This window comes from Staurois parvus, unplaced genomic scaffold (genome assembly GCF_062004578.1).
Source record: "Staurois parvus isolate SC_StPar_1 unplaced genomic scaffold, SC_StPar_1.0 ptg000336l, whole genome shotgun sequence".
Classification (NCBI taxonomy): Eukaryota; Metazoa; Chordata; class Amphibia; order Anura; family Ranidae; genus Staurois; species Staurois parvus.
Genome location: NW_028318132.1, coordinates 3,529,642 through 3,545,072, shown reverse-complemented (window position 1 = coordinate 3,545,072; position 15,431 = coordinate 3,529,642). Strand labels below are relative to the sequence as shown.

Below are 15,431 nucleotides of genomic sequence, written 5' to 3'. Positions count from 1 at the left end.
TGGTCTGAAAAAGAGAAAATATCTAGTAAGCAGCAGTTGTGTGGACAAAAATGCCTTGTTGATTTCAGAGGTCAGAGGAGATGGACAGACTGATTGCTGCAACATTCAGATGGTAGGGTCAGAATTTGGTGTACACAACATGAAAGCATGAATCCATCCTGCCTTGTATTAACGGTTTAGACTGGTGGTGGTGGTGTAACAGTGTGGGGGATATTTTCTTGGAACTAGCAAGGTGTACCTAATAAAGTGGCTGGTGAGTGTATATTCTCAGCTTTAATATGATAACTATTGTGACATCAGAGCAATAAAGTGTCCATGCATGAGGGCTTCTGATTGTTCCATTAGGGACATTCAGATTCTGGACAATACTGATTACACATGACATGTTTACCTATTGGATAATGCATGTCAGAAAGGCTCTCCAGAGCGCAGTACATTTGGCACTGGCTTATCACTGCCTAATCAGCAGAGAAGACTAAGAACTGCCAAGCAATATTCCAACTCTCTGAGGTTTCGGCAGTCAGCACTTGACAACTACAGTACAGTTTTGTGCACAATCATGGTTACACATAAAACAGTTTTGGAGTCCTTTGGCTTGTTTTACTGGTTATGCCCATGTACGGGTACTTTTAGATCACTGCATTAAGGAACGCAGCCACATTTTTAATAAAAAAAAAAAAAAAAAAAAAAAAGAACAGTTACCTCCTCATAAAACTTGAGCTGTGGAACCCCTTCATCAATGTCATTTGTGCAAAATTCTTTGAATAGCAGGAAACCTGTAAAGAAGACAAAATTATGTTAATAGTACAGCAATGTTCTTTCATACTGCAAACACAGCACTGTTTGAGTTTCAGCAAAAGAAAGACACTTTATTTAAGCAATAGCATTTTTGGCAAACCTATACTTTAATTAACAGTGGCAACCAATATTGCTGCTCTGTGAATTCAGAAAGAAAGCACATAATTGTAACTATACACTCAAAGTAGTACAAACTATGCTACATGTTTTAATTTCAGGGCTATTCAAAAAGCCAGTGCAGAAATTAGGAATATTATACAATGTGCAGTAACATATAGCAATCATAAAATACAACTATTATCTGAGTGCACTACATTAAACACAATATGGTCACCATGGCACTTGACCACTTGAATAATGGAACTGGATATTACTTCCACCTATGCAAATGTTTACAATTTAACAGCCAAGCAGAGAAAAAAAAAACAAGGTTTTGTTTCCTCCCTAAAAAAACAGTTTTACCTGGAAAAAGTCAATGGAAAATCGATGGAGGAAATGTTCAAGGAGACCACAAGCCAGCAGCACAAGGGACACAGATAATAACAGCAAGTCATGTCCCTTATGCTGCTTTTTGTGTTTTTTATTTTGACTACACTTTAGTCTTTGGTCTTTACAGTGCTAGAAATAAGGACGGATTACTAAAGTAGTATAGCATGTTAACTTTTATTATCATTATTCTACAGGATTTATATAGTGCCAACAGTTTGTGCAGTAAATTTTCACTTCTCTTAGAGAATGAGGTGATTATTTTTGCCAAGTGAAAATTCACTTTAAGGGTCCATGCACACTGGATTAAAAAACACTGTTTCTAGAGGAGTTTAGCATTTTGCCTGTAGAAGTAGAAGCTCATTCTTATGTGCCCATGCACATTAGGAGGTTTAGAGGTATATTTTAAGCATTTAGAGGCAGAAAACAAAAACTCTTTTAGTTTGTGTTTTTAAACCTGTGTGCATAAGCCCTTAAAGTAAAAAGGCTTCACTCCTAGTAGATCCACCCCACTGACTAGAACGAAGGAAAGTGAGCCACAAATCAGAATGGCACTTGGCAGCACAGATCCAAATTACACCATTTAGCTCCCTCCTTTTTTTGGGGGGGGATCAATCTGAAAAAAAGCCCAGTAACTAAACTCTACTGAGGAATCTTCAGAATGCAACAAACTAAAGAATAAAGGGAAGGAATCTGTTGTCAGGTAGCAACCCTAATCCAGAAGAAAGGTAGTTCGGAGGTCAAAGAGTCTTGCAAACACTGTTGTTACTATAGTAGGTAGTCACCTAGCAGCAGTTTGTGGGAGAAAAGCACACACCTGAAGCATGCTCTGATAAATGTGACTGCCTTCCAAAAGGCCAAAATAATGTTTCAACAATGTATTGAAGGAATATCAACTGACAAGTCCTTCAAGTTTCAGCTTTAGTGGGCACTGCTCCTGCCAAATAATGCTCTTTAAACTGGTGGGCGCACATCAATGATCACGTCACTAAGAGAAGCCAATCTCTGATCTTAGATACTCTAGTATCTAGTACTAAGTTGAGAAATAACGAAAAGCTTTTGAATCTAAAGATTCTACTTTGTCTATGGAGTTAACCTGTTGTAGGGACCCTAAAAAGAATCTACGATATCCTCGTATTCTAACCAACCATGTCAGCTAGACAAAACTGCCCAAGATTTCAAATAAAAACTGATACAGTGCTGGGGACACCCCCATCACTCCAGTGACAGTGCTCAGGTACCGAACGATGCATTGTGGGGAAGCAGGGCATGTGTTGTATTTTTCCCTGTACCAGGAAGTCCCAGCTATTCTCCAGATACTCTATGAATTGTGCTACCAGGAAAGTGCGGGAAGTCATGAAATTTTCCATAATTTTCTTAATGTAATTTGAGCTTATTACTTTGCCCAAGGAGAGCAATGTGTGGGCTCATGTATGTTACACTAATGCAGCCTCTCAAGCAACTTGAGAAGTTATTTTACCACACCTCAAGTGATATCCTAATTTATGCATCAAGACCTGGATGTCTTTTCTTAAAAAAAAAAAAAAAAAGACATATCAATGTTTCATATAACAAAGAGAAGGCTTCTCAGCATCCCTAATTAAATAAAGCCTCAAAGATAGAGAAAATATAAAGGTCCTGCCTTTGGAATGTTAGGAAACCCCTGAGGAGCCTGTGACAGCTATGTTTCATTAACGTGAATAAAGCATAATTGTGAACCCCTCATAGCCAAGGATAATGCGAACAAACACTACAATGTAATAGCGAACATCTTAAGGTCACATACTGCACATGTATTGCTTCATTTGTCTTGCTTCATTTGTCATCTCTCACCTTACCAGCTTGCGCCTTTTATTGTCAATGTTTGTTACACACGAATGTACACATACAGAAGATAAAAAGAACACGAGAGGTCCAATATTCAATACAGCTGAACTTTTACGTATAAAAAGGACTACACAATGCAATTCCTTTGGTCTTGTCTACAAACTGTAGTTTTAAAAATACCAAAGTATGAGCTGAGGTAGAACAATACGGCTTTAACTGCTTCCATACCGGGCACTTTTATCTCCTTCCTGCCCAGGCCATTTTTCAGGTTTCAGCGCTCTCACACTTTGAATGAAAATTGTGCGGTCTTGCAACACTGTACCCAAACTAAAATGTTATCATTTTCTTCACACAACTATTTTTTGCTAAATTAACAAAAAAAGACCAAAAATTTTGAAAAAAAAACTGTTATAAAAGTTTGCAAATAAATAATTGTTCTTCATAAATTTAGGCCAAGATGTATTCTATTACAATTCTTTGGTGAAAATAACCAAAATCATTATTTATTATTTAGTTTGTAGGAAAGTTATAGAGTTCACAAACTATGGGATATATCTGAAAATTGATCAATCCTGAAGTATTGATGGCCAATCTAATTTCTTGAGGTCTAAGAATGTCAGAACAGTACAGATATCGCCCAAATGACCCCTTTTTGCAAAGTAGACAGTCCGACATATTTCATAAGAGGCATGGCGAGATTTTTGAAGTTGTAATTTTCTTGTCATAATTTTTCGGAAAATTAAAAAATTAAAAAAATTATTTTCACTATTTTTTTTTTTACATACCGTCACCAGTGCAGTACAGCGTCATCAAATAACTGGCATGGCGGTGATCAGGGACACTGACTGGTGACAGTACGAAAAAAATTTTTTTATTTTTTTATTTTTATTAGTTTGAAGTTTTTAGTACATTTTTTTCTCTTTAAGATTTTTTTTTTCATATTTCACTATGACCAAAGTAGTATAATGTTACCATAGTAATTGTACTACTTTGGGGAAGTGATCAGTATTTTTTTTTTTTTTTTTTTTTACACAATATGCTTATATCAAAGAATTAGGGCTCGTTCACACTTTGACTATCTCTAACTCTTGCTAAAAGCCCCTATAGTGTTTGACAAGTGTTAGGTGTTTGTGAAGCGTTTTTAACGTTCCTGAAACGCTCCCAAAATGTCCTATGCATGGTTTTGAGGCGGTTGATAGGCGCTGCCAAGCGTTAAAACCGCACCACAAGCTCCTATAATGAAGTTTAAATGGTATTAACGCTCTGCAAACGTGTCGCAACCGCAGCACAAACACCAGCCAGGCATTTGCGGAGCGGCACCACAGACTTGAATGGGAGGCTTCAACTCCTTCTGACTCGACCAGAGGCGTCAGTTTTGCCATGACGCTAACGCTTCAGTGTGAACAGCACTGTGCGCTGCCATGCGCAGAATTTTCAGAGGCATTAAAAACGCTTCCCAAACGCTTGTCTGACGCCTGCTGACAAAGCTAGTGTGAACGTAGCCTTACTTTGCTATAAGAAAGCATTTACCTGAATGACATTGATTCATTCAGGGGTTTTTTTTGTGCTTAGCTATGATTTGGCCACGGCTAATCACATGACACAGCTGGGCTGTGATTGGCCCAGCTTGTGCATGTGATCGCTGTGACCATTCACAGCTAGACACACTTGTATACAATGGATGGCATGAAAGGAAGCCATCCAATGTATACAACTGTCATGTGACCTGCTGTGATTGGACACAGCAGGTCACATGGTATTGACAACAGGGCCGGTACACAGATCTGTCATCGACCGTGTCCGAGGTACACGGCCGGTGACAGATCGCACCGCAGAGCGGCCTTGCGGGCAGGCGCACTGCACATGCCAGGAAAGACGCCATATGGCATCCACCCGGAGAGACAAGCTGTTCACTCGGCCACCATCTGGCTATAGGACGGACAGCAACTGGTTAAATTAAAATACTAAATACTAGAAGCAAATTAGTGGCCCAAATAAAACCAACCAGTGGCTGGTAAATATTCTCATCCACAATCAACCAATTTAAAAATTTTCCAGTAATAGCCTGATGCCTTTTAGTAGTATGAGTGGAGTAAAGCAACAGAAATAAGAGAACTAAAGTGGTTGTAAACCTCAGACATGAAATCTGAACAAAGCACATATATCTAATAGTGTTTATTTGCCTCTCTCCAGAGCACAAAGTGTCTTTTTCGCTCTGCTGTCTAGTTCCTCTGTTATCAGAATGAGTCAATTTTGACAAGTTTTCCTGACACCAAAAGCTAAAAAGGAACCTCCAGCTGACTGACAGCCACAGCTCTATTTCTGTGTGCTGTGTGAAAGGCGATGTGTCCCTTCCCTCCAATCAGCTCTCAGATCTCTTGTACAGCATGTAATTGCAGCTCCCTGCATCCTACTCTGTGAAAAAAGTATTTTCATCTCTGAGTTTTACAAAAAGTGTACAGGACAAATGGCTGCAAATAAACAGGTACAACTTATGTAGGAGGATTTGTTTCACCTCCATGTATCACCTGAAACCAGTCACTTCATTGGGTATAGGTAAGGGTTTACAACCACTTTAACCACTTGCCTCCAGAGGATTTACCCTCCTTCCTGACCAGGCCATTTTTTGAGATATTGCGTGTTACTTTAACAGACAATTGCGTAATCATACAATGCTGTACATAAATGAAATTCATGACCTTTTTTCCCCCCCACAAATGGAGCTTTCTTTTGGTGGTATTTGATCACCTGTGCAGTTACTTTTTTTGTGCTATAAACAAAAAAAAAAAGACAATTTTGAAAGAAAATTTTTTTATTTTTTTTTACTTTTTGCTATTAAACCTGTCCAATAAAAAATAAAAAAAAAATCAAATTTTGTTATAAATTTAGGCCAAAATGTATTCTGCTACAAAAAAAAAATTCCAAATACATTTAAATTAATTGGTTTAAGTGAAAGTTATAGTGTCTACAAATGGCGGTACAGTATATATGTACGCTGGAATTCTTTTGAACAATAGTAATGGTGGCAATCAGCGACTTGTAGCAGGACTGCGGCGGGCCATTCTGACACTGGGTGGGAACTGCCACTGACATCCCCAGTGACACTAATACAGTGATCAGTGCTAATAAAAAGCACTGACACTGTACTAATGACACTGTGCAGAAAGAAGTTAACTATGTGCTGTGTGTGTTTTACTATGTGTGCTGTTTTACTCGGAAGGCATGCTGTTTTGTATTTCTCTGCTGTGCAGAGAAATACAAAACAGCATGTCCTTGCTGGCAGGAGAGAGACCTATGTTGTTTACATAGGTCTCTCCCCTGTCAGCTTTGCACGGTGATCACTGGGTGCAAGCAGGGAATCTCCATCCTGGACCCGGTAATTAACATGCCTAGCCCCCAATGATGGTGCAAGTATGGCAGTGTGCACGCTCCCTACCCGGAAATGCAAATCACTTAAATATTTGTGATTTTGCGCAGCCCTGCTGCCCTATAGCAGTACTTCTACTACAGGGTGGCAGGCAAGCGGTTAAGCCAGTCATACATGGATTGAAATTTGTTGTTTTAGCGGAGACTGGCCAAATATCAATACATGTATGGGCACCCTGATTGTACACAAGTTGATCTATCAATCGACTTGTGTACAACCAGCTTGTTGGGTTTTTCCAGAATGATGAGTGCTGCTGACTATAGCCAACAACACTAATCAATGTGTTCTGTCAGCAGGGAAGACTCTCGGCCTTGCCGCTTGCTGTGGGAGGGATTCTTGTGGTGGAAGGAAAGAAAACTGCATAAGCTATGGTCTGCCTTAGCTGACAAGAAGACAAATAACTGAAATCTAGCTTCCTACAGTAGAGGCAATCCACAATGTCTGAGGCATGGACTGTAGGAGATTGACATTCCTGTAGAAATCACATCACTGGAAAGTCTGGTGGTGCCTTTGGAACAAGTTTTATCACTTTAAAGCAGAACTTCACCCTCTCAGTCAACTTTGAATATTTTTAATCCTTATGCTGATAGCATTGGTAAATGGATAGGAAAGTACATCTTTTTTACTTGTTTTAAACTTGGTTTTACATTTCTTCAATTATTTCCTGGTGTCCATGCCTAGGCAAATAATGTTGTACATCCCAGGAATCTTCAGGAGAGGAGGAGGGGTTTTCTTAGCTAATCAAACCCTCCTGCGTGTATGCCTGAGCTGAGGGCAGATAAATTCCAGGAAGCAAATGCTAAATAAAACTTCTGTCCTTACACAAGATGGCCATGACCAGAAATGCTAGGGGGTGTTTTTCAACATGATTCCTCAGCAAAACAAAGCATGGACACATGGATGAATGGGCGCGTTTGCGCTGAATATTAAAAATGAATTAAAAGCTGTTTATGGTGCTCAGATGCAGTGAAGTTCCACTTTAGGAATAGGGTATCAGAGCTTGGCAGTCCAAAAAGGGAAAAACTCAAAAGAAAAATATGTTTGACGTACTGTTCACTGACTTTACGCAACGCTATGGTGTAATACCATGGCTGGACTTCTATAAAAAATGGCATCTACCCGACTGTCATGTAATTCATTCTATATGTGTTGTTTAATATATCACCTTGCTAGCCAAGACATTATGTCACCAGTGGCAGCCTACATTTTTCTCTCACTACAGGTGTATTTGAACAGCTATCAGTGGTGTATGTAGTAGCAACAAATTTCTGGCAGTGGCCATCTTGAATAAGGGCAGATGATTCATGTAGCATTTACTTCCTGGAATCCATCTGCCTTTAGCTCTGGCATTAGCTGAGCTGAGAACCCTCCCTTCCCTCCTGAAGAATGCTGGGATGTATGACAATCTACCTAGGCACGGAAAACAGGAAGTAACTGAAGAATCTTCTATCTTTCCTATCAGTTCATCCCCCACAGTTATTACCTTTTGTATTACCAGCCACTCCCTCTTAGATTGTAAGCTCCAAGGAGCAGGGCCCTCCTAACCCTCTTGTAATGAACTGTATCGTTGCTGTATTGTCTCCCTTTACAGTATATTGTAAGGCACTGCGCAAGCTGTTGGCGCTAAATAAATTCTGTATAATAACAAAATCGGAAAAAAAAACAGCAGGCAACATGAGCTTGCCAGGCTGATCATGGATTGGTCAATGAGCTCAAATAAGCAGCTGTCACATAGGTTGTTGTGGGGCACTTGATCTTGTGCTCACAGTGGGAGGCTGACTCATTCTCCATCTCCAGCATTTGAGTCATTTTCTTTTGGCTTCCTGGACAGTTGTTGGTAGGCTTCCACCTAAATCAAACAAAACCAAGCTGTTGCTAGGTGGTAACCTCCTGTAGGGACAGTAAGACTGCAACAGCAGGCTTTCACAGACATAGCTCTGATTTTTTACTGTGCTGAGCAATTGAGAGATAGGCATCCTGGGAAATTATAAGGCTGCCCTAAAAATGCATCAAGACAGCAAAGAACAGGGAACATAAACTGGGTCAATGGAGGCTGAGAATAGCTACTGTAGCACACTGCATGCATGAAGAATCAATAATGTACACATTTAATGAAACTTTAAAGAAACAGCATGTCTTGGAATATGCAAATTTTATCTGCTGATGTTTGATATAAATAACTTGAAAATGTATTTAAAAAATCCTATAAAAATATATAAAAATGTTATATTTCTAGTGCATAGCAGTTCTTCATTACCCTTACATAAATTTTACAGGCAGCAGTGGATTATATTTATTCTGAACACGATGATAAAATAATCTGTTTTAGGATGTAATATTCCATTAGGAATTGACTTGTCTTTAAATTAGGACACTTAAATTGCTAATCAATTCATTAATATAGTAATATGCTGTGCATCTTACAATACCTTAAGTAACCTCCACAGAATCCAGCAGCACACTATAAAAGCAGACAATGATCTGCTCAGTGACCCTTATGTCATCATTTTATAGTGAACGTTTGAATCATTCTGCTTTTACGGCTTCCTGGCAATTCAAAGACAAACTGTTTACCCATTTTTGTGATTCACACACCTTTGCTTTACTAACCACTTTCTGTAGTAACACAAAGAAAATAGGAGTGTCACTACCATGTCCCTACTCAATGGATACTGAAGGAGAAGCAAGCACGCTGATGAAGTCATCCCTCTGCTTTCCCTTCCTGCAAGCATGGTTATTTTGTTATACTGACATCAGTGCACAGAGTAATAGAGTCGATTGGCTGATACTGCTGACTTTACCTGGGATTACAGAAGGTGGATATCAAAACACATTAAGACATTAGTTATTTTGAAGTAACAATACATGTAATGGGTATTTAAAGAGGTTGTAACCTGAAATAAGAACAAAGCATATCCCTCTATAGTGGGTATCTGTCTCAGTTAAGAGCACTAAGGGGTTGATTTACCAAGGCTGGCCATACACTATACAATTTTCTGTTCAATTTCTGCCCAATTTCCTTTAGATTTACCTTCAACTATGTAGTGCAAGGGCCTGCTTAACTGGATACAATTGAAAGTGTTGTTTAGGTTTGACCTCATATTATATGGTTTTTGGTAAATCTAAAGAAAATTGTATAATGTATGGCCAGCCTAAAACTGGAGAGTGAAAAATCTGGTGCAGCTGTGCATGGCATCCAATCAGCTTCTAGCTTCAATCAAGCTTTAGAAAAAAACTGGAAGCTGATTGGTTTATATGCAGAGCTGCACCTGATTTTGCACTCTCTAGTTTTGGTAAATCAAACCCTAAATGTCATTTCTGTTTTCTGCCTCATTCCTCTGCTATCTGCTTGAGTCACTTCTGACAAGTTTTCCTGACACCAAGAAAAAAATGGTGACAGGGGAGGGACCTCTAGCAGATTGACAGTTTCAGGTCTGTTACTATGAGCTGTGTGGAGGGGTGTGTCTCTTCCCTCCAATCAGCTCTCAGATACCTCCTCACTGAGCTCTGCAGTGTATAATTTCAGCTCTCTGCCCCCTTTTTTATGAACTCTCAGACAAGCTTTATAAATTCTGGACTTTGAACCAATGTGGAGAAGAGAAGACTGCATATAAACAGGTACAACTTATGTAGGAGGATTTTGATTCATCTCTGTTTATCACCTGAGGCTAGTCACTTCACTGGGTATATGTAAGGGTTTACAACCACTTTAAAGGAGACGTTGGGCCAAATCCCTTTGTTCTGCACTCCTGTGAGCTGTTTTCAGTCAACAGCAGGCTAAAGGGCTCCCGACTGCTGACGCCACGCCGCTGCCATTGAGGAGCGGTGGCCATCTTGGTAATCACTTTGCTATTATTTTTATTACTCCAAGTGGATATTTTCAATTGTTACTCGTGACCATTATAATAAAGTACTACACTATTAAGCACCTTTCTGGCTCCTGTGGCTGAGCTAATTCCTCCCCAGGACCATTTTGGCACACACCCTGATGGATGGATGGATGGAGCTGGATGACTAACCCATAGCTGCCAGCATACCGCTGCACCCCCAGATGTGTGATGTGTATAACCTATGCGCATTAATACTTTGTTCTGGTGAGTGTACACCCATCCCAAAGGTGGATTACCTTTCACGAGTTCATGCACTACTGTTCGTCACGGATAAACCACACGTGCCATTCATAGGCACTCTGAGTTGGTACTCTCACACGAAGGACATTCCATTATTCAGGAATGATATGAACTTTTTTTAGCACCTTTTACCAGTTTACATAATTATTGCACTTATTTGCACTTTGTTGACTTTACATGCGTTTATGGTTGTTAACATGCATTTATAGCGCTGCACTATTACTTTAACATAACATTTATTAACAAATACTTCATTAGTTATGGACAAAATTAAAAATCACATATAATACATCTGTCAATAGCATTCACACAATAGTTTTTGTTTTCCTGAGTCTCCCCTTAAAGTGGTGGTAAAGTCTATCATGCCTATATATGCCTACAGGGAAGCCTATAATGAGGCTTACCTGTAGGTACAGTAAACACTATCTCCTAAACATGCACCGTTAAGGAGATTCTTACCTTAGTAGCAGCTAGTGATGTCACCGTCACATGCATATTGCGCTCTGAATGAACGGTGCAGTCCATTCAAAATGCTGTGCAGCGACGCCCATGTCATTGCGGCTTGGCTATTGAAACAGCTAAAGCCCACAAACCCATAAGGAAGACTGGGTGAAGATGGAAGCGCCAGGACCCGTGACAGCACGTTGCTAGAGGGCTTAGTTTTAAGGTAAGTCTGTCATAATGTGTTAGTATGCAGTGCATACTAGCACATTATGACATTACTTGCACTGGTCCAATTTTTTTTTTTCCTTTTTTACTACTGCTTTGTTTACTACCGACTTAACCACTTGCCCTCCAGAGGATTTACCCCCCCCCCCCCTTCCTGACCAGGCCATTTTTCGCGATACAGCGCTGCGTTACTTTAACTGACAACTGTGCGGTCATGCAACGCTGCACCAAAATGAAATTTATGTCCTTGTTTCCCACAAATAGAGCTTTCTTTCGGTGGTATTTGCTCGCCTGTGCTGTTTTTATTTTTTGTGCCATAAACAAAAAAAGACCAACAATTTTGAGAAAAAAAAGCAACATTTTTGACTTTTTGCTATTAAGCATATCCAGTAAAAAAAAAAATCAAATTTCGTCATAAATTTAGGCCAAAATGTGTTCTTCTACATGTCTACTAACAAAAATCCCAATACGATGTCTACTAACAAAAATCCCAATACGTGTAACTGAATCAGTTTACATGAAAGTTATAGCGTCTACAAATGGCGGTATATATACTGGATTTTTTTTTTATATACTATTAATGATGGGGATCAGCGACTCATATAGCTGGACTGCTGCAGGCATTCTTACATTGGGGGGGGAACTGGCTGTCACTCACATCCCCAGTGACACTAATACAGTGATCAGTGCTAATAAAAAGCACTGACACTGTACTAATGGCACTGAGCAGGAAGGGGTTAACATCTGGGGCGATCAAAGGGCTAACCGTGTGCTGTTTTACTATGTGGCCTGTGTGTGTGTGCGTTTCACTTTGTTAGCACATTGCTTTGTATTGCTCTGCCATGCTATGTAGTTTACATACAGGTCGCCGGGTGCTGGCGGACAATCGCTGGTTGGGACACGGTGATTGACAGCTGAGGCCGCCAATGGCGGCGCGAGTAAGGTACACACACCCTCTACACGGAAATGCAAAATTATGTATGTATACATGATTTTGCACAGCCCTGCCGCACTGTAGCAGTATTTCTGCTATAGGGAGGCGGGAAAGCAGTTAACATAGTTGTAATAGCTCTATCCTGTAATAAATCTGTTATTTTTACACTTTCTGTAATAGGGTGACAACACTGTTCTGCCATAAAATCGCCCTCTCTTGTTAGTCCACATCCAGTTCCCTTGAGTTAGTCAATGTCAGCTGCAGGGGAGAGCAGGGAGCGCCGCCAACGGCTGGGACAAGGGAGCCTATGGGTGGCATCGTGCTCCCAGAATTCTCGCCTTTGTCTGGTACTCTCTTCTTTCTCCTGCCACTGCCATCGACTGATACAGGGGATCATGTGACCAGATCAGGCTGAAAATACACACAGGTTTGTCAGCATAGGTAGCAGGAGGGGAGAGCAAGCATTTTTAAGGCTAGTTAGTGTTAGGTAGGAATCTACTTTAAGTATTCTTGACAAAAAGCCCCAATAAACTCCCAGCTCTAAAAGGTACAGCTTCCGCTTTGCTATTCTGAAAGGTGGCATCTAAAAAACCCTTAAACAAAGGTTTACATATTTACTGGATTAAACTAATTTATGAATTTACGCACAACAGGCTTAAGCTTGCTATCCACTAGATTTTCAAACAAACTTTTATAAGAATATTTGTACAAATATATGTATGAAAATTCTCAGTACATTCAATAACCTATTTTGTTTACTTGCAACATTTCTATTTTTTTCAATGAATGCAATTTGCCAAATGAAAACCACTGGTAGAAATTAATTATTTCGAGAAAAAAATTTCCATCTTACTCCTTCAAATTTACTTGTCACTGTGAACGAAACCAAACAACCTTACCTCACTAACCTTTAGAATATTAAATGAAATTCTTCAAGCTTTAAGCAGGCCATAGATACAATTTTTGTCCTACAACTTTGGGTTGCAGGAAAGAAAAGCACTCGATTCCCCCATCGTCGCTGATTGTCCCTCCTGCGGAGCTATTGTGTTTCTTCACAGAGGAGTGTGGGGGAGCAATCAGCTATAGCTGCTGGCCATAATCGCATTTAAAAAATCTAACATGCTGATTGTACCCAAGTCATACAACAATCAAATTGGGTAAAATCAACCTGCCAAGATTCAAATGATCTTTGGCCGACTTTAGGCAGGCCAGATCTGTGGGATACACCAACGCTAGACCTAGGAGTTCAAGTAGGTTCCCCAAGCTGTTTTCTGAACAGGATGGGAACGCAAGCGTGAAAAAAAAAAGAATTAAAAAAAAAAAAGAATAAAAAAAAAAAAGAAATCTCATTGCAGAACACAAGATCACACATGGCCCGAAAAGTGATACTTCCTCTATAAAAACTATTTGTGAGATTTCCATCTACGTAAAACATTTTGTAAATAAAAGTATTTCTGAAAATGTTTCCCAAACATGACATATCTTCTGAAAACACATTCTTTTCATTAACCTCTTCAAGGGAAACCGATGCGTCACTTGCATCTATGTTATCTTAATTGAAGTTTTAAGGGTATATTTAATAGCAGGGAATGATTAGTACTTTGATAAATTGTGACTTATTCGCAGAGTCAGTATCTCATTGGATCTTTCTCCTTAGTTAATAAAACTCATCTGCCAGTTAAATTAGCATACAGTACATGTTCACCATATTAAGTCTTATGGCAAAATGCACTAACCAAAGGAAGGACAATAATGGAAGTGGGTAGGTACCATTACTATGGAACACATGATAGGAAAGGGTATACGAAATGTATGCAGGGAGGACACAATTCATGGGAGGGAGGAACCTGCCACCATTATAACAGGTATAGGGTAGGGTAAGTGTTCTACCATGCAAATGTACAGTTAATATACTTCTTTTTGAAGAAAGGGTTTAATATTGGCAATAAAGTTATATTTTTTTATTCAAAAGGGTACTTTAACCACTTTCTCTCCAGAGGATTAACCCCCCTTCCTGACCAGGCCATTTTTTATGATGCGGCGCTGCGTTAATCAAAAAATTGTGCAGTCATGCAATGCTGTACATAACTAAATTTATGTCCTTTTTTTCCCCCACAAATAGAGCTTTCTTTTGGTGGTGTTTGATTACCTGTGCGGCTTTTATTATTTGCGCTATAAACAAAATTTTTTTTTTAAAGCAATATTTTTCACTTTTTGCTATAAAACATGTCCAGTAAAAAAATTATAAAAATCTAATTTTGTCATAAAGGCTAAAATGTGTTCTGCTACAAGTCTTTGCTAAAAAAAAATCCCAATAAATGTAGATTAATTGGTTTAAGTGAAAGTTATAGCATCTACAAATTGCAGTATATATACTGGAATTTTTTGTTATATACTATTATACTAATGGCGGCGATCAGCGACTTATAGCAGGACTGCGGCAGGCATGCTGACACTGGGTGGGAACTGCCACTGACATCCCAATGACACTAATACAGTGATCAGTGTTAATAAAAAGCACTGACACTATACTAATGGCACTGGACAGGAAGGGGTTAACATCTGGGGCGATGCAAGGGTTAACTCTGCTGTTTTACTGTATGTGCTGTGTGTGTTTTACTATGGAAACATGCTGTGCAGAGAAATACACAGCATGTTATTGCTAGCAGAAGAGATACCTTTGACAACGTGCTGGTGCACGAAACATGTCAGCAGAGCCCACCGGAGTGACGTCACGCCGCACACGGCCACGAGCAAGGCCGGCGGCCATCTTTGTAAACTTTGATTACATGCATGTGAGTTCTACCTATTTGCTTTTGGATTGTTCGTTTGTCACCTAATAAAGACATACTACACTATCAGTACCTATCTGTTCCTTGGCTTGGTCATTTCCAGCCTTATAAGGTGGAACTACATCTGGACCTGGAGTATTTCCCTGGAGCTGATCGGAAGGTTATGTAAGCGGAGTGTGACCCCTATGTGTGAGCATTATCATTCCTATGAGTCCACATTGAGCCTGATGACCCCGCAGCCCTAGACCAGACCCAAATGACCTATTAAGGGTTACTTTTTTGCGCATTTACAGTACTATGCGCTTCTGGTAAGTGCATAGTCTCATTGGCTCACCACACCTGAAGTTACCAGCACGGATCACCCCAAT

General features: G+C 39.7%; 1 protein-coding gene across 2 annotated transcripts in view; it reads right to left on the bottom strand.

Annotated features, from left to right (window-relative positions):
* Window positions 1–15,431, bottom strand: part of GRK3 (G protein-coupled receptor kinase 3) — a 415,831-nt gene that overhangs the window by 165,525 nt on the left and 234,875 nt on the right. For both annotated transcript variants that reach the window (XM_089684118.1, XM_089684117.1), the window contains exon 3: window positions 703–776. In XM_089684118.1, the coding sequence (XP_089540244.1) occupies window positions 703–776 (74 nt within the window). The remainder of the gene's footprint in view (window positions 1–702; window positions 777–15,431) is intronic.